Here is a 23,523-nt window from a genome sequence, read left to right as displayed (position 1 = left end):
AGATATAAACAAAATAAAACACTTACCAAAATCCACAAAATGTTTTATAGACAAGGGTGATGGATTAAATTGTGAATAAAAGTCTATCATTTTAGATAAATTACTGAATTTTCTAGCTGTTAACCTCATTTTCTTTTTTCCCTCTTAAAACCGCAAATCAGAAATAAAGAAAATGCGCTAAATTACAAGAAGAGCAAAGAGTCATGTAAATGTTCACTTGTAACCTTGAAGTTATTGCAAAAGATGTGTTTAAGAATGTTGCTATTTATTCTGTAGACTGACGTTTTTCGCACATTATCACCTTATTTAATTGAATGCAAACAATGTTACATAATAAAAAATGATAAAAAAAAAAAAAGATAAAGAAATAACCATCACTACTACCTCATTGTATTTTGAACCGGCATTATAAACTGTACCAAAACGATAACTACCAAACCGAACTAAATTGATAAAATAAACCAACCCTAGTCGAGTATTTCTCCGACTGGCCAATCGAAACCTTGACAATCGAACGATGTTCAAATGATTGGGGGTAACATACATAAAAAAAAATGTAATGGAGGGGCAAATCTCAATTGGCGAACAAGGCTTTACTATTTACTTCCTTTTTGCCTGTTCCTTCGTTAGATAAACTTACGTTAAAAAATTCAACATATTGTTTTCTTTTACAATAATACACTATCTCCCTACATCATGATTATACGAATTTTATTTTATTTTACTTCCTACAAAATAAACAATAGAGTCAAATTTATTAAAATATACTAATTTTCTTTACAACTGAAAAATAAAAGAAGGAGCCCTGCACAAGAAACAAACAAAAATAATAAAAATACGATAATTATTTAATTTCGTATAGAAATTTTTCCCTAATAAACAGATCTCACTTCTGTAATGCTACCTAATAATATTCGCTGACGTCTCAAAAGTCTGGTATGAACATCCCAAGTTCCTTGAACTAAATTCTAAAGATTCTAACCATATTTTTTGAATGCCAATTTTTTTAGGAACATACTTAATTTCCACTATTATATGACAGGTGGCAGAGAGGTACAACGACGCATGAAGATGCTTCATTACATGAAGTCATTGCAACTTTTTTGAATTTATTGCCCGCTTGGAAGCATTTTTACTAATGTCACCCATCAAAAATTAAAGCTGTTTCATCGATTGCTATGTATCGTTTCCAAGAATGGAGGAGTTCTAATCAGAGAATGGTAAATAAGAAATAAGTTATTTGCAGAGTATAGCGAGGAAATCGAGTGTTTTAAATTGTCACGTGGCAGGATTTTCATTTTAAAGTTGCACTTTTTAAGGCACAGAATGATTTTTAATAGCTTCTATTAAACGTAGCAGCCTGTGCCCTGTATTTTTAATTCTAATAGAAACTGTGTACTCCATTTGTTAGAGAACTCAAATAATAAGGCAAAATTTTACTTTATAAAAAAAAAATATAAGTTTCTACACGATATGCACAGGCGCAAACCCTGAAAATAGAAAATAACCAAAATTATCCTAGTAATATGGTATAAATAATGTAATTATAATGTGAACTATACATTTAAGAAATTCCTGCTTTAAGGCTTAACTCCCGTATATCTCTCCAGAATTATGAATCCAATTGTATTCTGCATTCTAAAATTCATTTTATAAACTAAAAAAAATGGACGTAAGTTTAGATTAAATATATTTCGTGGATACTATCAAATTAGTCTATGATATCGAGATTCTGGTGGCACTCTTTAGTTGGAGCTACTTTCTTATTGGTTTGAATAGACTTGAATGCAAAGCCGCCTTTGGTAACCTAGAATTTACATAATTTTCTTCTCGGCAGCTCATTACACTCGAGATAATAACTCCATTGACAAGGAAATGAAATTCCTTCACAGACTAACCGTTGTCAGACCTACAAGTTGCAAGCGTTTACTCAGTCTGCAGTGGATTTGGAAGAAGCCAAAGATAGTCCGATTTTATGCGACTTTGTACCAAGCCACACCAGGCAGTCTTACACTAATCTTGTATAATGTTCATAGGAAGATAATGGTTAGTCTGTAAAAGCTTCTTGGTGACTGACAAAATTACTAATTATATAAATTGTACTCTGGATTTAATTATTCTTGTCTTATAAATCTCAGTAGCAAGAATGTATTGCAACTAAGGCTGAACACTGAATCGGCAGAGGTAACCACACAGTTGCCTAAAAGGGAGAGTGCTGACAGGTTAATCACCTGACAACCCGAAAACGAAGAAGCAGATGTAACGGCAAACATTATGGTACATGCCAAGAATTGCCAATTTCATAAAGGAGTTTTCCACAACAAATGATGTTTTGGTAATAATTCTAGATTTACACAACTTTCCAAGTGATTGTGCGTTAATATAAAAAACTAAATGTGTTTTCACGTTATGTCTAATCGTATCTTGCATTGTTTTTGCTGAATCATACTACGTTTAGCCTACATCGCTTATGTGTAAGCGCAGATGTTAGATAAATTTGAAGAACACCTTCACATCTAATAGGAGCAGCGTATTTTTAGATTACCACAGATCTGCCATAGATTATGTTGAATTCAACACTAAAATCGCTGACTGAATGTTTACGTCCAGTGATTGTATACTTTTTGACTGATCTATGCTAATAAAAACTATGCCGGATATTGCAAAGCATTTTTAGAAAGATATTTTTAGATTATTGGACAAAAATCCCATTAAATTATCAAATTCATCCTTATCGAAAAGGTTGTTTTTCTTTCACTTTTTTGACTCCTAACAAAAAATAAAAAGCTAGTATAATTGCAAAAAATAATCACTACAGTAATCACAAGAGATAATAAAACAAATATAAATGAATACATTTCGTTAATAAAATATTTATTGCATTAATGTTTTTATTATAACCTTAGTGTCATTTTATAGTTTTGTTTTATTTTTAATATATTTTATTGTTATGTTATTCATTTTTTTCTCACTCGTTACAACATATCGTAAATACCAACCAATATCTCGTTTCATTTTAAACAAATTACACATTCATAAATACAAACATATTTTTTTTAAAAAGTTTTCATTTTGTATTTTAAAAAAATTGGTGTATTACAATAATATACATATATATTTTATTTATTTGAAGCAATATTTTGTTTATATTTTCTTTTTTATTTAAATCATATGCTTTTTACATTTACTTATATAATATATATTTTTTTAAATATTTTCTCTGTGAAATCTGTAATCATTGATTCTATCACCTTTTAACGCAAATCATGCAAAAACTGGTCAGTAATTTTTAGTACATTACAATGGATAAAAAAAAAATAAAATAAAATAAACACAAAATAAAAATTAAATACGTACAAAGCACAGCCCATTTGGATGAAGTATTTTCCTTGAGAGAAAATATTTTTTATAATGTTGGTAATACTGGAAAATGACAGAACCATCTGTTTCAAAAAGTTGTTTCACCCTCCGATATTTTTTTTTTCTAAGCCGGCACATAATTAGATGGTAAAGAGATATTAGTAGCGGAAATTAGAGTAAAAAGTAAAACTAATTCCAAATTATCTGGAAATCACAAGAGTTCTATTTTAAGCAAAGCTTTCAGGCACGAATTCACCCAAAAAAACTGAAGAAGAAGAGAATGGCTGTGGACAGGAGTAAAGTAAAGAATACGTTACAAAAGAGGCTGAGAAATCATTTTAAGAAAAAATGGAAAGATAAGGCAACAATTTTTGGATCCAGTTGTGTGGAATTTTGTTGAAGAACGAGTGTAAAAAGCACCAGCAAAAACGCAATTTTCGACCAAATCCATCTATAAGCTAATGCAAACTGTAAAGGACGATTACGCTGTTAATTGTATCGCATAATTACCTAGCTAGACTTCGCTTTAGGCCAACCCTAAAGAATAAATAAATAAATATACTGAAGTTTGGATAGAAACTATGGCAACATAAAGCTAAAAGTGAGCTATGGCGAGTGCAAGTGCAAATTGCCGAGTGTGTGGAAAATACTTTACACTCGAGTTAAATATTATATTTTTTCTGCAACCATTAGGGTTATTAACTAAAAAAAAAACTAAACAGGAATCACTAGAATCCATTTTAAATTTCTATAAGGTAACACTATAACCTTTTTAACTGTTATAATTAAAAATATCTAATTATTTATTAAAATATTATTTTTATTTCTGTATTCCTTTCAACTTTTATTTTATTTTTTTAATATTCGTTTTTTTAATTATTTAGTTACGTTAAATAAGCTTATTAAAGTTTTACAGAAAATATTTATGTTAATAACAAAACTTCTTATATCAAGGAAGCACAATCAAGTTTTTCCACAGGAAAGTGACACCAATGGGAATTTCCCCCCACTAGTGAGGTAAAGTTGGGCATTACACAGCTGATTTTAATTGAGTAATGAGAACATTCCTACATGGTTGCAGAAAAAAAAGATATGTAATATAAACGACTTGAATATGAAAGCCTAGGATAGGCAAATCAAGTAAAAGATGACTACTTTTTCAAGTTGGTCCTGTCAAATTCAACCAATTTGCATAATTTCTTTTTTTTAAAACAATACCAAACACTTGAAAATATTTTTTCTTGTACCAAAAATAAAAATAAAATAGTAATAATAACAATAATAATCAGCCTTTGTCTAGAAAAAAGTTATTCTCAGTTGAATATAAACAAAATAATATGAATTCCATTCGACCATCTTAATTTCACTCTCTGCTTACATATCTAATGAAAAAAAAGAAAAAACTTACAAAATGAGATTCATTTGTGGAAAAAATTGTATAACAGCATAAACTTACCAACATTTGTTATACATATTGTATTTTTTTTAAAGTCAACAATACTCTTTTTCTCCTTTCAGATAAATTACAAATACAATAATAATACAAAATAAATAAATACAAATAGGTGACAAATAAGAAAAGGAAACAACCAAAACAGCTACTTTTTTTGTTAATTTGATACCTTGATCCCAGTCCATGTTAGATATATTAATAAATTATTAAGTATGTACTTATTATTTGTATTTATTAATAAATATAATTATTTTATTAATCATGGATATTTTCTTTTAAGCAAGCGGGCCTTCCTATTTTAGCTTTTATTTTATGCTTTTTAATTTAAAAAATATACATAGAATGTAACTTAGGATGGAAGATTTGCGAGGAATCGGTCAAATAAAAAACAAAGATTTGCGGGTTGGTTGAGTTACAGAAACTGATATTTAACCAACTTAAACTGAGTTTCTGTAACCTGCATAGCCACGCCCTGAAGAGGACAATATATTTGTGGAAACGTTGGCAAGAAGACGAGTTTGTTTTTTATTTGACCTATTCCTCGCCAAATCTTCCATCCTAAGTTTAACAATTTACGGTCACGAAACCAATATATTCATAGAATGAAACATTTAAAGCTTTGCAAAACATGATATTAGAAATTCTAAAAAACAGCAATTTTTAGCGTGTTTAGTGTGTTTTAGCGTGAAAGGAATTTCTTCCTTTTTCTATAATGGTCATCCAGGTTTAAACACAGTTTGAGAAGGGACGATTGATTTGGTTACTTACTAATTGAGATCAGATCCGCTAGAATGTTTCTTCGGGGGGTTAGGTTTTTCTTCTTAAAAGCAATCTAATCAAGAAATTAACAATCAAAAAGTTTGTAATATCTCTCTGGAGTGAGTTTATTAAATATCGACGCTCCGGGTACTGGGGGTTAGGTCATTACTTTTTTTTTTTTTTACAAAAAACGTGAATTTAAAGCACTTAACATGATTTTCTGCCATAACGGCAGAATAATCAACTAAAGATATCGGGGAACGCCAGTGCTACCACTTCAAGGGGGCGCACCGTACAATTTTTTTCTTGTACATATTTTGATTTAAATCATCATAAGAATTTTACGATAAGAGGTAAAACGAAAGTTGTGGGGGGGGGGAATTTCTAAAGAAGTTGCATTAAGAAAACAGATCCGATCTATGCAAGGAATAGGAATGACCCGTACATTCCTCTTCTTTTTTTTTTCGGGAACTTCTTTCACCAACTGGAGGATAGGAGACGCAGGAACAGACCATACTTTGAAAACGAGCACAACTAAGAAGCGAAAAAAATTCTGTTTTCTGATTTTAATCAGATCAGTGGGAGCTTTTGCTTGGATTGCATCTCGTACATAACAAAACATTTTTTTTTAAAGAAATAAATAACTGTCATGATTTTTTTTCTAAAAAATACGCATTAGATGCTTCGTCTTTGTTTACAAAATTGGGGGAAAAAAAGTTTGGCAAAACAGACTCCATCAAATGTCGGCCGATCAGATCGACTAGCGTCACTTTAAGAAAAACAAAAACAGATGTACGATATCGATATTACTGTGACCAAACCAAAAAAATATTATTTTATTTTTTAAATTAGCTCAGGCAAATCGGATAGCAATTAAATTCCCTTCCGGTATAATCAATAAATATATGAAGCTGTAAAAAAAAAAAGAGAAGATTAAAAAAAAACCTTGCATTTATAAAATAACCAAATGCTATAACCTTCCCCTTTTTTTTAAAAAATAAATATTGTTAATATTAAATTACTAATTAAAAATGGTCAACAATTTCTTAAATGCATTTTCTTATTTCTTTTTTAATTTCATAAAAGGCAACTCATATTATATATTTATATATACTTCTCTCGTCAATAACAAAATTATTTTCTTCAAACGAAAATAGGAGTTATCAATTCTTCTATTTTCGTTATTTACAGCTCTTGAAGGAATATACGCTAAGTCTTCCACAACTCTTTCAATATTGTTTACCGCACGAAATAATTGAGCATTATATATATATATATAAATCTTTTCTTTTTTTTCCACACAGTAATACAAAAAAAATTGTGTAAAAAATCTTAATAAATAAGTTTCACTCTTTTTTTTTCTTTTAAATATAGTATTAAATTAAAAAAATAATATTTTAACAAAATCTTACATCACATCTTTCTTTCTTGTATATATAAAAAAGATTTGTTATAACCATCCAAGAAGTATCTCGATTCCAATCATTTTTAATGAATCGATTATAACGATATCGATATATGTGTATGAAATTTTAAATTTAATTTTGGGAAGGTAGGTTTCTTTTTAGTAGATATTTTTTTAAAGGATTATTTGTTTTTTTATCATAAATAATTAATATTATTCCTCTTTTAACTTTTCTTTATCTTCCTAAAATAAATAAATTTAAACAAGAAAACAAAAATAGGGAATTTTTTTTTTTTTTTCACAGTATAAACATTGTTGTTTCATTACCAACACTGGTGTCTAGATTTTGTCTTTTCTCTTTCATCGCTTTTCTACGTTCTTCGATCATCTTTCGACGTGCTTCATCTCTAGCTTTCGATGAACTGGAGGATGATTCTTTACTATTATCAGATGTTGGAGTTTTCTTTGTAGCTAATTTTCTTGGTGTTTGCATTTTATTTGGTGTTTGTAAATTTGTTGTTGCAGTTCTATTTGATTCAGCTATTAAGGTTTCTTCCTGTAATAAAAAAAATTAATAAAACCATAAACTTAGTATGATATCTTTTAGGATTATGGTTTAGTAAATAGAAATCATCTTTCGTGAAAATTGGTGGATACTAAGAAAATCTTTTATTAAACTCAGTACTTAGGTTCTTTTGTAATTATTAGAATAATAGATGAGTAAACACATTACAAGATAAACGAAACTAATTTTTTTGTAGTTTCCGTTACATGAACTACCTCTGAGAAAATGTTTCAAACAATATTTATACAAACACCAATTATCAATAAATTTGTTACATCCGTTTCCGAAAATATCCCCAAAAAACGAAAGAATTTATTCAAGTAAACTGAAGATAATTCATTCTTGTTGTGAGATTTACGAAGTTTGAGATCAACAATTTTTTGTTATTGACATTTGAGCAGGAAAAAACATATTTACCATAGACCAGTGATGGCGAACCTATGACCCGCGGGTCACAGACACTGACCAACGCGCAGGCTTTTTTACTAACCCACAATTGCTAGGCAACCATTTGTTTGTTTACGCGGGTTGATTTAGATTTTCTAATTGTTGTGGATAATTTATATTCTATCTGTATTTTTTTTTTCAATCACGCATTGACACAAAAGCAATTTAAATGCTATCTATAACCTTTAGTTTGATCATTACAGTTCTAAAACGCAAATGACGACAAATGCTTTTGTAGTATTTGAAATAAAGCAAAAGTGTCTACAAAATATCAAATAAAATGTATAATTTTACACATATTTTGTTTTTGTTAAAAAAAATCGACAACCCAAAGCCATATTTACATAACCAAATTTAGATTTTTCTTCAGATAAAACACACTTTTGTAAGGTTTTGTTCAGTTATGTTTGTAAAAAGTGACTTCCATAGCACTTGTTTCGTCCCGTTTTACCCCGTTAAGCCGTCAACTGAATTTTAAAGATGTTTAGTTTTGAAAATATTCATTTTAAAATTTTTAAACTTAACTCTTGTGCAAATGGGCATTAGTGACCCAAGGAGCTAGTACTAAAAAAAAAATGAATAAAATTTGACCCACGTCTCAAAATGGTTCGCCATCCTTGCCATAGACTATGATTTTTTTTTTTTTTTAACTAATCAACGATAAAATATGAACAAATAGATTACGACGAACAGTACTTAAATGTACCTAAAATATTAATATAGTTATAAATAAAAATATTACATTGTTGGTTGCAATTACTTTCAGAGCTTCATCATACCTAAAAACAAACCCTTTTAAGCTGTACTTAAGATATATTTTTGCTCTATATATCATCGGAACTTAATTTCTTCATAGATCTTTATAGGTCTAACTGAATTCAATTCGCGAAAATGAATAATGACGATAAAGTTAGTATTCCATTCTTTTTATAATGGTTTACAGCTGTTTTTCCCCAACTAAACTTAGTAGTAAAACCTTTTTATAAGACATTTTAAATATAGTTCAGCGGCTGAAGTTCACCAAAGTATATCTCAGCTTTGATTGAAACAATCTGAAAAAAACAATGTTTTCAAAACTACCAAGATGTAAAAAAAACATATAAATATAAAACTTACTATATTTTTCCAATCATTTTTCCTTAGTTTATTAATTTGCTCGAATTGTGACACTACTTCATTGACTTGTATCATTACCATATCCCAGAATCCGGCCAAGTCTTCATTAGTTGTTGGAAAATCTTCTTTATCAGACTGTTTCTGAAAGAAATTTCAAATTCCATGCATATAAGTAAGTACAATAAAACCCCATAATTAATTATGAAAGGAAGTTTTTGTTTGAGAAAAACTGTACTTATTAGAAAAACCACGAAACCGAGGTGGGTGTCTTAGGATACAAGTAGTCCCTTTGGCAGTTTTATTTGATTAAAATACTAGAAAACTGAATTTATAAAGCTTTATCTATTATTAAAGCTCTTTTTTAAGCCTAGATTAAGTAAATATGCATTGTATGTTACGATTACATTATTACAGTAGGCTTAAATCTGGAAAATATGGTAGAATACTAGCTTCTTTCAAGTTAAGTCGCAAAACGATCGGTTACGGCGATTCAACCATGTTCAAGGGAATGGCTGATTGATGGTGGTGTACTAAGAGTTTATTCAGCTATGATTTCGGGTACTCGATCAAGAAGAAGAAGAAAGGTATGGCAAGACACAACATGGTGATATGCTGTGAGAATTTATGCTGCACGTAGCAGTTATGTTCTAACTCCACACCTAACGGTAGAAGTAAACCAAATGCATAACAGTATCTTCTTCAACAATTTACTTGAACAAAAAAATAAATAAATAAAATCAATAAACTTACAATATTTTTAAGACATAATCCTTCAAATTGTTTCAATTTTTGCGCAACCAATAGTCTAGCTTTACCAGCGGCGGCTCGCAATATACCACAGCCTTCTTCATTGTCTAATTCTGTCAATTCTTTTTCGGCTTCCACCGCTAATTTTTCTAATATATCAACATTTTCTTTCAATATCTGCAAAAAAAAAAAGAAGCGAAAAATGCGATCATAACAACTGTAAGATCTTAAACTTAAAAGGCTGATAATAAACATTTCATAAATTGTCTACACAAAAATAAATAAATAGTTTATTCAAATAATTAACACTATATAGGGCCCACGAAAAAACAGTTAGGAAAGAAAAGATAAACCAACGCATAATAAAAAATTATTCCATTAAAATCTTTGTGAATGAGAGGGAATTAAACTTTTATTTTCCTGAAAATTATATTTAGGAACGAGAGGTCGCCCAACATTCATGTAAATACATAACCTATACCCTTTATAATGCGATGTCGAGTTATAAACAAATGTAACCTTCCCTATTGATAGAAGCTAAAAATATCTATTTAAAAAAAACAAGCAATTTACTATTATCAATAATATTTTTTACTAATATCAAACTGAAAAGTAAATACCTTTAAAAAATAATGCCCATCTTTGACTTCAATTTGAGGATGAATAGTTGCTATGTTCACGAAAGCTGTAGCATCAACTTGATCTGAAGAATTTTTACGTTTCTCCTCTGGTTTTATATCTTCATAAGGGCTGCTACTATAATATTGAATGAACTAAACTTAACTTTGATATTAATACAAAATTATAAATTAAAATTATGTATTGAAAAATAAATAAAAAAATATTGTAACCTCATATTAAAGAGACTAAATACAGAGTCTTCCATTTTATAAATGGTCCGACCACAATAGGAACAATCTTAAGGGGGGTTATAACAATGTTCAATGAAGCAGCAAATAGCTATGTAACTTGAATTACTCGACAGTACATTGTTTTGAATAAACGTCTTTGTTCACGTAATTTTCTTTATAATCGTATATTGTTTTACTATTATATTCCGCTTCCGGACGACTCATATATTTCTCTCTCACTACTGGTGATGAGATGGGAAAAAAAGAGAGTGTTGATACTCTCACGTTTTTCTCTTCCAAAGCATTTTTTTTGTTTACTTCTTTTTGCTTCTATTAGATTATCCCCGGAAATACATGTTTATGAACGACAACAGTTTTTTTGCACATTGTGTGAGTGTTTTAATAATCACAATTAGAAAAAAATGAAAATTTTGTTGGAAAATGTTTTGTTTGGGTTTTACTAGGAAAATCCAATGCCAACTTCAATATTGCTCAACTGGAAAAGCCGAAAAAATTTAAATAGCGGCACTTCTGTGTTATGGGCGGCGGTCACGGTTTGCCTCTAAAGTGCTTTTTCTGAACAATATATATTGTATACATTCCTGACTCTTACAAGAAAAAGTTAAATGTTTTGCTTAATTAATAAAAATTACTTTTTTTAAAAAAAAATACCTCAATTTTTCAGGAATTGACGTAGTTCTTAACTTCCTGTTGGCAACAGTTAACTGCGCTCTGAATTCTGGTCTTAGGAGTTTCAACACTGGTAATGATTGCTCGTTTTTACCATCTTCAATGTTGTGAGTTGTTGTCTCTTCCTGCACGTAATGATAATAATTCAATACATTTTGTTATTATGATTATGATTATTTGTTTTTTTAATGATTTACGGCGCGTCAACATCTAAGGTTATTGGCGCCCGGAGCTTTTTTCCATGCACTACCGGCCTCCGGACAGTGTTCTCTCGTTACAGACAACACTGTCCATCGCCGGACAGTGAGCTGTAAGAAGCTCCTAGGTAGAGAAAATCTTAAGGGCCAGCAGCTGGATTCGAACTCGGGACCGCCGCGTGGGAATCTAATACGCTAACCGCATAGCTAATACCTTCCCTTAATATTATTTATATATATACTTTAAAATTATTATTGTAAAACAAAATACTTAATTACTAACTTTCAGCAATGTAGTCACTTTTGTTGCCTTTGTACTACTACCAGCTTTTCTGGGCGAATAAAATCCTTGGGCTAAGGCTCCCGGTCCGTAAAGTCTTTCCACTCTTTGTACAATAAATGAAGACGGTGATAACTGCTCTGTAAGTTTGGTTGGTGTTAATAGTCGTGAAGCTGTTAAGAGTGAAGAAAAAAAAGATTATAATAAAATAAACCACAGAATCCACAATATTAGCAAGTACAGTGGAGTCTCGGTTATCCGTCACCATTTTATCCGTCTATTACAATTAACCGTCACTGTCCTCAGTATTTAAAAATAAAAAAAATAAAAAAAAAATTATTTTGTATTCATTAATTTTAATACTCAATAGAATGAATTGAATAATGAAAGATAGCTGACCTTTAAGGCTTAAGCGTATAAACGTGTAAAATATGTATACCAGTTAATACAAAGTTTTATACACGTTAAACAAAAGAATCTGGAAATTTTCCTGTTTTTTTTTCATTATCCGTCTATTCGACTATCCGTCACGTGTCCGGTCCCGGTCATGACGGATAACCAGAGACTCCACTGTAGTTACCAATAAATTGTGTGAAAATCTCTCTTGGTGGGGTTTCCCATTGAAGTTAATAAGAGAGGTTTAACATCTTTATGCCAATAATGTTGGAAAAATGGAGACAAAACTTGGCCAGCCAGAATTAAAGAGGAATTTCATTGCTCTTAGCGGGAGGTAAGAAGTATACCACTTACAGTCAACGAATAGTAGCTAGATTGGGCTAAGACGTTTCTTGGTGAGTAAACACTGTGACTTCTTCAGACCAGTAGAGCTTATATTCTCATACACAGACCAATGTTAACTAATTTCTTTGAATTTTACAAGAATCTACATCTCTTGCTAGACGATTTGAAACTAGCATGCGACAATGTGATTAGAAAGGAAGTATTGTTTTACTCTTATTCACCTCACTTCCTGTCGACTCACAATATCTTTTAATGAAATGTGTGAAATCAGTATTGCCTTTTCATGTTAACTCTCTTTTTGTCTCTCCGTCTATTTCATTCTATATTATACACTTATGGAAACTAAACACTGGTTTTTATTAGCATTGTTGCCACTCTCTTATGCGCATTTTATAACCTATATATACGTAATTTTATACAAACCGGATGTGTCTCCATTAGTTGTGGTAGCTGAAGAAAAGGAACTAGATGTAGTGGTGGTATTGGTACGAGTAAATCTTGTCGTGCTGTACGAATAACTTTCTGTCGCCATACTGAAATATTTTAATTATAAAATTAACAAATTATCAGAAAAAATAAGTTTATATTCTAATCGATTATGTTTTCAATTAATTTTATATACCTAGAACTAAAACTTCTAGATTCTTGAGTTAATGATATATTAGCTACATGTCTCGGCGAATGTAAACCTCCACAACCGTTCATTACGTTTATACCTGAAAAAATACAAATTATTGATATGCATAAATAATAGATATATGAATATATCTTGCTACAGTGCTCTAAATTTTGTCCAATCTCGATTTTTTCACAATTTACGTTAGATTCAGTATAGTATCATTTAGAGCGGTGTTTTCTTTTTAGGTGGCGTTAAATATTTAATGGACTGCAAGGGCGTCGAAGAGCATGTTAAAAGAAATCTTTTTTCGGAAATCTAAACTTAAAAAATCGTACGTAATGTAAAAGTTTGTTTGGGGGAAAAACAACAAAGTGTTTGATCATAAATCACATTTTCATCAGGACTCGAGAAGACCATCAAAACGGAAAATTCTGTTGGTTAAATTCGATATAGAATATCAATCGATATCAATACTTCCTCTAATTTATTTCGATATATTTTTTAGCGAAAAAAAAAATCATATTCACTGGCAGGACTGGTACATTTAATCTTGACTATTTAGTGACTTTGAGTTCAATGATCACGAAAGAGTTTGGTTCACTAAAACTAAAGAAATCGTCTTTTTTTTTTTTGGGTGGGGGCGGGGCTTAACGTCCTGGTGACGCGCTAGAGTGCGGAAGCACAAACTATTAACCTTCCTGTTTTTTAAACCAATAAAAAGTAGCCACATTTCCTTCAGGATTTCAACTGGGGTTCTGCCACTTAGAAATCCGCGGGCTCACATAACCATATTACCAACACCCAAGTTTCACCAAAACGTGATTTAGTCTCAAACAAAAGTCAACCAAGTAAACCTAATCATCACTAGCCACAATTAAATAAGAGATACTTCAACATATGATAATGTAAATTAAATAATTTTACAAGTACTTATGTTTTTAATACCTTTCCCTTCAGTCTGCATGTTTTGGTTAATTTTTACTGGCTCTGGTAATAAATATTTGCCTCCTTCACTAGTAAACATTACATTTTGAATCGCTGCAAACATAATAAATAATAATTTATAAATTAATCGAAAAAATAAATTCTATAACTTTTTCTTACTCGTAGGAAAATATATTGTAATTGTACTGTAAGGTTATAGATTTTAAGTAGTAACCGAAAATAGAAGCTTTAAAGGAAAAATGGTTTTTACAAAAAAATGGGTTTGTAAAACAATTAAGATTTTTGTACAATATTTACCAACAAATCACATTAATGGATTTTTTTTTAAATTAAATGTTTTCTCACAAGTCATACAAAACTATTTATATAACATAAATATCGATCAAACAAAATACGATTAAAAAATCGATCATACTAGTAGCACATTAACTGGGTTGAAAATTGTTAAGTATGGCGTTCTGGTCATAGTTCAGCACGAATATTGATTATTTCTTGAATTAATGATGCTACGTTTCTAAACCCTTGGTTGGCGATAGTGAATTATAAAGATTTTTGGCGACAGACTGAGTAGTGCAGAGGGCACCGAAAGTCATTTGGGAGTTGTATTAATGTTCTTCTTATTCAAGTGTACACCCTTGAGTTTAGTTTGTAAAAATAAGTTTTCTTTTAACTTACCCTTGGAAGGGTCATTAATATAGAAAATTCTCTTTTTAGGATCCAGAGTCCATCTTAAGTTTAAATTTAATCTAGTGAAAGATGTAAAAACCGATATCACAAACAACCTTGTAGTACATTTTTTTTTTTGCACGCAAGTCTCTTTCAAGACTTTTATTCCATAATAGTGAATTTTGTAGAAATATTGTACTTACAATCAGGTCGTACAGGACTAACTGGTCTAGATCTCAAACTTTGCCTCTGCTTAGAATCATAGCTAAGGGTTGTGTATCCGCTGATACAGCAGGCCAATGCAACATATGATGGTTGTTTATGCACTTCTTCCGTTAAAGGCTGCAAAATCAAATTACAAATTACTTAACAATAACAATAACTTAATAAAAAACTTACATAAACAAAACAAAGCACACAGCTTTGAGCTAAAAAAAACACATAATAATAGGTAGAGGTGTAAACAGAAGCTAAAAATTGCCTTTGCAAAATTCTAGGGGGGAGCAATAGATGAAAGGGTTCTCCAGGATATAGTTATCCCTAAATGTCGGCTCCCATTTCTCTTCCTAGAACTACTCTAGAGGAAACCGGGTGTATGTTGTCTTCCTCCACCTGGGAATAGTGAGATCTTAACTAGCTAGCATCAGTAGGTTTCATAAGAAATCTAGATGAAGACCGCAATTTAGAATAACCCATCATTAAAGAAAAAAAAGGTCATTAAAAGTAAAAATCAGTCATTAAATTTTGTTACGACACTTTATAGAGTAAAATACTTTGCAGCCTCTTCATTGTCATGGAAACGTTCCATGTAAATAAATCTTTTAGTACTCACAAAATAAACCAAAATCTCTGCAAGGAAAGTCGATGTTCATATTTACGTTGAAGTCATTACAAAGTTTATCAATAAAGAAAAGAATATGTATACTATATAATATATATAAAGAAACGAGAGAATATAGGTCAGAAAATGGCGGATACACAACCATTATGATCCAAGTTGAAGAACAACATTTCTTATTAAAAGATACAGAAAAAGTTTCCTACTTTCTTCACTTATATCTAAAATAATAGCATGAACGTTCAGACAGTTAAATAATCTGGCTGCATCCAATAATGGACTTGAGACATATCCCACTTGTATTATTTATTTTTAATACTAATTATTGATTGCTAACCTCTTTTTCATCTGTAGTTTCTTCATTTCTAGTTGACTGAGAAGGTATATTATTAGCAGCACCTAAAAAAATAATGTTAAATTAATTTAAAAATAACTTTATGTCACAAGTAATGTTAAATCAAAACATTTGAAGAGCACTTTGTACTAAAAAACAAAAAATAATATACAGGTGTTCGTTAAAACGATGTTCAAGTGATTAAACTAGGAGGTATATGGTCCAAAAAAGCAAAACTAAACTAGTGGAACACTAAAATAACTAAATACAAACTGGTTTTGAACGAGTAACATGATTTTAGTCTTTTTAGTTATTGCTTGGTTTGTCATGCGTGAAATGTTTTACTTTATTTTTTCTTACTTTTAAGTAATACTTATTAGACAACACTAACAGTAGTAATTAATTTGTAGACCAGCTGTACAGTTAGACCTAATGATTGCTTAGCTAGTGAAATACTGGTTAACTCTCGGATAACCTAAAAAAGGTTTTCAAATTTATTTTTGTGGACACGTTTAGTCTTGGCAAAAAAAAACCACTTGCGGAAGAGAAAATTGGATCTCATAAACGGGATCTTGGCTCAATCTTAAAAAGGAAAACATGCGACGTTTTCCAGTGTAGCCACAAGTGGTTCGTTATCACAAAAAAAACTCAACAGCAAAAAGCCCTTTCACGTACGTATCCATCGCAGAAGATGTGAAGTGGCAAATTTCTGGCCCAGGAAGATGTGATTTAAGCTACAAAAGTTAGCCAACGCTATGTCCAAGATCTTCTCTCCAAATTATTTGTCTGGTAGGGACCTGGAATACCCATGATACAATTTCTTATATACAGCAGTCGGATTGGACGACTAATACGTTCCACTGGTACTGCGATCAATTCCAAGTTGAGGAGAAGGAGGAGGCGGAGGCAATTCAACCCCTAAATCGATGTCACGGGGATCAATCTCCAACAAGATACTGTCCCCTACCCACGCAGTGCCAACAAAATTTATTGGCAATTCAGGACATATAGTGGGAGATCCTTTCCCTATTCTAGCCTGTTCCAAAAGACGTCGCCCTTTCCTATTCCTACAAAACTTTTTCTTGCTCTCTTACCTGATGAGAACTGCACCACTACTAACATACAAAATTTATTCTTTGTTTTTTAATTTTTATAACACAATCGGATTTTTGCTGAAAGTAGCCATCCATCATCTATCTACAACACTCTGGATCGGGTTGGGAAGCTAGGTGTTTAAAGTAGTTACATGACCAACGACGGTCATTTCAAGTAACGTGACGATAGATGAACTTGCGAGTTTGCGGATAGGATTTGTGGAGTGGGATAACAGTGATATGGGTAGGTTTAATGTAAAAATTCTGGAAACAAGATTTTGGAAACGTAGGAGCAATATAGCAAAGACTTATGACTAAATGGATTGGATTCTTTTGGATTGTTTGTTTCTCTACTTCGTAATTCCAGATCAATAGTATCAGCTGTTTTATTTTTTTTATTCAGAGTTACTTTTGTTTTGTACGTTAGTGGTTGATTTTGAGAATATAGTACTAATCGTCGTTTTAAGAAGAATTTATGGAAATTCACAGACATACAACAATCGAATGTGGGATGCGATTTCAAAGGATTAAATAAAAATCAAGAAAATTGTGCAATCAATTGTAAAAACCACATTTGTAATGTGTGTGTGGGCCCCCCTTAGAGCGGAAGTAGCGATCTGATTTATAGAACTGAAGGATTTGGTAATTTTGGGTGTGAACTAATACAATAGCCCTGGATGCCACACCCTTCGAAAGTCTGTTCAGGTTTCCAGAAATACTCATCTAGACTGGATTCTTATTTTTTGCCAAGCTCAGGATTAATGACTGCAAAACATAAAAAAAGTGTCAAGAGGATAAAGCTACTCTAAAACAAACAAAAAATGGTTCCAAATAATAATTTACAAGAAATATTATAAGTGCAAATAGCAAGCATCCATGAATACGATATCTTCAGTGTATCTCTCTTTCTTAGAAGATCTTTGGCCACCACAACGCCGCAAAAGCTTGCTTTACATACATAACGAATATGATGAGAAAAAAAGAAAAGCGGTACCAATATTTACAATAATATACACAATTAGGGAAAGGATTAGCTATGAGGTTAGCATACTGGACTCCCACGCGGAGGTCCCGGGTTCGAATCCAGCAGCTGACCCTTAGATTTTCTCTTCCTAGGAGCTTCTTACAGCTCACTGTCCGGTGATGGACAGTGTTGTGTCTGTAACGAGAGAACACTGCCCGGAGGCCGGCAGTGCACTGGAAAAAGCTCCGGGCGCTAATGACCTCAGCTGTTGATGCGCAAAAAAAAAAAATATACACAATTTACAAAAATAAAAATAGAGCAAAAAATGCATCTTCATTTCCAACTATAATATTAAGAAATCCTTAAAAATTATCTCTGTGGCCTTGGTGCAAGAAGTGCCAGATTTTGGTAAAAATGAGTAAAAAATCTGTTTTGATACATTAACCATCAAAATTTTTCTTGCAAGAAGTGCCGAAGTCAATTTCAAAGTAGTGACTGAGTTACTAAAACTTACTAGTGCCAATGTCAAAATTTAGCATCAATATTTCCACCTCCTCTCTAGGTCGTCAAAGAGGACGTACACTGGTAATCCTTTTTTTTGGACATTGGCACTTCTTGCACCAAGCCACAGATCTAATTATTTTGAAGTTTTTGAAATTTCTTGTAAGACGGGGACCAAACTAATGTAACTTCTAACTTCTCTGTTTTTTTAATTGATAGAATTTATGTATGAAATATAATTTTTTAAACTGCTATTAAATTTGTAGAAATTAAAAAAATTCTCGTCATGTTTTTGAAAAATACTATATTATTGTTTTTCTTTTTCAAGGTTAAGTTTATGTTTTGTAGAAACAATATTTATTTAACTATTGACTGGATCAATAATTGGAATTATTGGTGACGTTTAACTTTTTATTTAAAATACTAACAATAATAAAATGAATAGCTTGATTTTTTTCTTTTTGGTATATATAAAATGCAAGACAATATCAATGTGCAGTGAATCACAAACAAATTTCTGGGTGCATTCTACAAAAAGCCAAACACAAAAATTGTATGCAAAAATACTTAATTGGGTTTGTGTAGAAAATAAAAATTTGCAAAATAAAAAAAAAAATTAGCAAAGATTATTTCGCTTTCTACAATAATAATAAAATAGGGTAGGGATTAGCTATGCGGTTAGCTTATTGGAGGAGGTCCCGAATTCGAATCCAGCTGCTGACCCGTTAGATTTTCTCTTCCTAGGGGGAGCTTCTTACAGATACAACACTGTACGGTGATTGACAGTGTTGTGTCTGTAACGAGAGAACACTGTCCGGAGGCCGGCCCGTGCACTGAAAAAAAAAAGCTCCGGGCGCCAAATAAACCTTAGATGTTGACGTGCCTTAAATCATTTTTAAAAAAATAAAAATAATAATAAAATAATAACTTAAAACAAAGATTGCAATATTGGTGATGCAAATATTTGTATATTATAAGAAAAAGAATCTAGCGTCAAAAAAAAAAAAAATACTCGTACGATTTGTCTTACGTTTTCTTATAACGCTGATTTTCTTAAAACATATTTTACTTCTAACATTTCAGTTTACCAAAAAAAAAAAAAAAATCACGCATTATTCCGAAAAATGCCACCTAAAATGTTCACATAAGCTAAAGTAGAACCTAAACACGATGTTTATAGCAAATACTTGCGGTGCCAATTTAAAGAAAGATTTCAAAAAAAAAGTTAAAAAAATTCCTACAATAAAGTGGGCACATCATTCAGTGAAATTTTCTTCAAAGATGGAATTTTAAAAACTTTTCTCGCTCGCTAGCCCCAAAAGTGCTAGAAAAAAGTTAGAAATAAAGATTATTCAAGGAAATTGCCGATCCACACGTACGAAATGAGTAAGCCAAATTTAAAGAATCAGTCGAGAACTGTATTATTTCATAAAAAAAACGCATTATTCGAAGTATTACTTCCGGTTAGGGGGCCTTCTTTGCCAAGTAATTATCAGAATTGAACAACTTTCTACAATTTTTCGTTTTTGGGCTAGAAATACATTTCCTCTTCTTGTTACCTAGTAAGAGGAAGTGGAACTAAGGAAAGAACACTCTCATTAAATTAAAGCAATTATTATAATATCTAACAGGTAAAGTAGATTAATTTATAAATTGCCAATTAAACTAAGTTATACATAAAAGATGAAAATATAAGAAGTCGTAAGTCTTTATAAAGATACAACACTTCCTTTGGCCCCCAACCATTATGGTTTAAACTTTGGGACTGAAATTAATTATGTGACCTGATTATTTTTAGCTATAGAACGACAGATTATGGTTATCAACAGGGATATACGGAAATAGATTTCTCTTGCCCGCAGACAGACAGTCTTCAACATTGTTTATTCTTAGTTTAAAAAAAAAAATAAATAAATCATTGTGAACACTCATACGACTTTTAAATTTATTCAAACTTTAATTGACTCTACTTCCTGTAGATACTAAATTTTAAGAACACATTTTCTTATAATTTTCTAAAAAAACTCATGGGCATACCATAAATTACTTAAAGGTAAGACTTGGATGACCACATTGACGAATTCGCATGTCATTTTCATCTTACATTTATCAACCCACATTTAAAAAAAAAAACACTATATCAACTTTGCTAGAAGAATGTTTTCAAATAACAGTGATGGGTTATAATATTAGCAATTAGCAAAGACAACTTTCAAGAAAATGTTGCAGAAGTTTGCAAAGGATTTGCTGAGCCCTCCAACGTAGTGGGGCAGCAGCATTCTTCAGGCTTCTACGTGTGCTAAACGATGCTTCATTAATCGTGTGCCTCTAACTCGCAAGAATCGATCGGTTGTTATGAACTAATCAGGATGAACGGTTTTCCTACAACGATCTTAACACAGGCTTGTGATCAGCTATAGCAGGGAGTGTGGAACTTCCAACAAAACCATAGTTAAGTAACCATAGTATTGATCACCCGCATAGTTTCTTTCGGAAATGAAGAACTAAGTAAAGACCTTAACTGTTCGATCCCCAGTATTTCTTCCCAAGATGAATGAAAGATACCGAGTTTGACGTACTAAGCTCTCCCCAAAGCATTGGATTAAGTTCAAACCGAAGCTCTGAACAAAAGCTCTGGATGCATCAGAGCTGGAGAAGAGGAAAATGGCAATAAGCACAGAGAAAATCAAATTGATAGGCAACATTAAGTTCAACAGATGTAGAAGCCAACATCTCTGAAAATAGCCACGAAATTGAACGGCTGCCTCCTTTAAATACCCAGCTTTGATGACAATTGGCGGTGGTCAGACGAGGAATGAACTTACAATTTCTAAGGATAAGTGCCACAGTAGAGAAGTATTTTACGCATTTAATAGTTTCTTAAAAAAAAAAAAGTAGGTTTCGAAGGAGCCAAAACTTGCCATATATCGTTCTATTTTCGTCCCGATCGTCACCACTTACGCAAATGAATTCTATCGCTAAGATAGTGTAAAAATTGTTTCGACATCGAAATGCTAAATGTTTTCGAAGATCGAAGGAGCAACTAAGAGGGGAAAAGTCAGAAACACCACGAGTTTAACCGTTCTCAAAGCTTGGTCCTCAAACGGAGGTTGTTTTAGTCAAGTTTTCAGAATGACGGAAAAACAAAGTCCACCGGACCAGTTCTTGGAGCAAAGTAAAGGGCCGAGTGAAAAAAAGAAGACTAACGTGAGAGGATAACCTGAAGGAAAAGTAATTCTTGTCTAGAATTGGTAATTTGGCAAACCAAAACCCTGGTCCACAGCCACACTTTTGTCCAATCATTTTGGATACTGAATCACTTTCTACTAAAAATCGTATTAGGGAAATTTAGGAGAAAAAAAATAGCTTCCTTCGAAGGTGATTTCAGTGTGACGTTCGGATTTAATAAAATTTAAATGTTGGTAAGAAATAAAATACTTTATTTAAGTTAGTATCTTAAGTACTGTAGTAAAAGAAAAGTCGTGCTTGTGTTCACTTTTTGTTAACATTTACAAAATCCCAATTTCAACATGTAGCTTAACAAAATAATTTAAGTTAAACCTTCGAAAAGAAAAACATCAGTCACTTGCATGAATTGCACAAATGTTTTTTTTTGTAACGCTTTAATATTATTTCTTCAAGTGGAAAAAACTTGTGACACAACACAAAAATTGGGACATAAAAAATAGTTACGGAGTGAAAGAACTGTGAACAAGACAGTTTTTTTTAGAAACAAAACACATTATTTACATTGCAAATATTAAACGCTTAATCTGAAAAAGGAAGGAAAGAGAGAAGTATACTATACACACAGAGAAACTTCAGTTTTTGTAAGTATAACAGGAATTTAAAAAAATAAAATAAAAATAATAAAACAAATGTAGCTTTCACTTCAAAAACAAAGACACATGCTAAAAGTAATTTCCTAAACCAACATGCAACTCTCATCGTAATTTATACGAAAAATTTATTTTAAACGTACGAAATGATTTTTAATTTAGTTTCCCTACTTCCCAACTTTAAATTGTACTATTTTAATAGATTTATTATTATTATTTTTTTTTAAATACATCTTTCCGTACGTATTAAATACATAATTCGTATATATTCCATGAGGTCACCTTTTTCCGCGTTTGTATCCATCGGTGTGTCCGTCAGACTATCAGGTGCAACCATGATGTTGAAAATGATCCTAAATCAATTATAGATTAATTAAATCTTTTTTTTTATGAAATTAGTTTTTAAAAAAATAAGCAATTAATCATGAAAGACAAATGAATTTTGTTCAAAAAAAAAAAAAAGGTCAACTTAGAAAGGTGAAAAAATTAATATAAAAGAATGTATGTCACAAAATATCATTATAAAAACTACTCTTTAAACGTGACAGAACCCTCAAATGAGCTTATTAAAATGATGTGAACCAGTTGAACAATAAGTACAAAATTTCGAACAGAAGAAATATAATAGAAAAAATAATAAATTTGGTTCAATTATTATTAAAAAACCAACTTTAAGCTATTTAAATATTTAATTATAATAAGATTCGTGTGGGTGTAATTTGCAAGAAACGTTCGAAATTAGAACAGAAAAAGTGACACATAAAAATTATACATTACCAAGTCTATAGTAAAGTTATGTCCTGATATAGACGAACTAGTTAAACATTAATTAAAATATTATTAAAACACAGCATTACTAGGCCAGAAACAGTTATTTTTCATATATTAATGACAAAATTGATTCCCACGAGACACCACTTAACTCACAATCGCCATTACTTAACAGAGCACTTTTAAATGAATGCATGAACCTGTGAAGGCCAATCAGCCACAGCCTTATACAGATGTGTAACCTCTTTGATCATTGAATTAAAAATAAATGTTTTTTTTTTCAAATAAATGAATTTAATTTCTTAAAGTAAAATTTCAATTAGATTGGTTTAAAATCTTAT

General features: G+C 31.1%; 2 protein-coding genes and 1 long non-coding RNA gene across 11 annotated transcripts in view; 1 reads left to right on the top strand and 2 right to left on the bottom strand.

Moving 5' to 3' along the window:
• The window catches only part of Pdk (pyruvate dehydrogenase kinase), a 32,237-nt gene extending 31,739 nt beyond the window's left edge, over positions 1 to 498 (bottom strand). The window contains exon 1 of the mRNA XM_074130140.1: positions 27 to 498. Within this exon, the coding sequence (XP_073986241.1) occupies positions 27 to 129 (103 nt within the window). The 5' untranslated portion in view covers positions 130 to 498. The remainder of the gene's footprint in view (positions 1 to 26) is intronic.
• LOC141455240 (uncharacterized) overlaps positions 1 to 6,359 on the top strand; it is a 44,436-nt gene extending 38,077 nt beyond the window's left edge. For 2 of the 6 annotated variants that reach the window (XR_012459171.1, XR_012459172.1), the window contains exon 4: positions 1,043 to 6,359. This is a non-coding gene — a long non-coding RNA (uncharacterized lncRNA). The remainder of the gene's footprint in view (positions 1 to 1,042) is intronic. The other 4 variants (XR_012459176.1, XR_012459173.1, XR_012459175.1 and 1 more) reach the window with 4 other exon arrangements.
• LOC141455226 (uncharacterized) lies at positions 2,854 to 23,416 on the bottom strand. Of its 4 annotated transcripts, none has more exons than XM_074130135.1 (13): positions 23,189 to 23,416; positions 22,694 to 22,764; positions 16,017 to 16,078; positions 15,045 to 15,183; positions 14,176 to 14,268; positions 13,234 to 13,327; positions 13,035 to 13,144; positions 11,874 to 12,010; positions 11,376 to 11,518; positions 10,473 to 10,608; positions 9,856 to 10,029; positions 9,106 to 9,246; positions 2,854 to 7,533 (listed from the first exon to the last, which is right to left on the bottom strand). In XM_074130135.1, exons 2-13 carry the CDS (start codon positions 22,746 to 22,748, stop codon positions 7,276 to 7,278), a joined length of 1,542 nt encoding a protein of 513 aa, XP_073986236.1. In that variant the 5' UTR covers positions 22,749 to 22,764; positions 23,189 to 23,416; the 3' UTR covers positions 2,854 to 7,275. The 4 variants fall into 4 exon arrangements, with proteins under 4 accessions (XP_073986236.1, XP_073986235.1, XP_073986238.1 ...); XM_074130134.1 differs by having other exon boundaries at positions 11,874 to 12,043; positions 23,189 to 23,414; XM_074130137.1 differs by lacking the exon at positions 22,694 to 22,764 and having other exon boundaries at positions 23,189 to 23,414.
• Positions 23,417 to 23,523: the final 107 nt, after the last annotated feature.

Source organism: Rhodnius prolixus, unplaced genomic scaffold, assembly GCF_049639745.1.
Source record: "Rhodnius prolixus isolate KJV_2025 unplaced genomic scaffold, Rpr scaffold_33, whole genome shotgun sequence".
NCBI classification, from domain to species: Eukaryota; Metazoa; Arthropoda; class Insecta; order Hemiptera; family Reduviidae; genus Rhodnius; species Rhodnius prolixus.
This window is presented reverse-complemented; position numbering and strand designations above follow the sequence as displayed.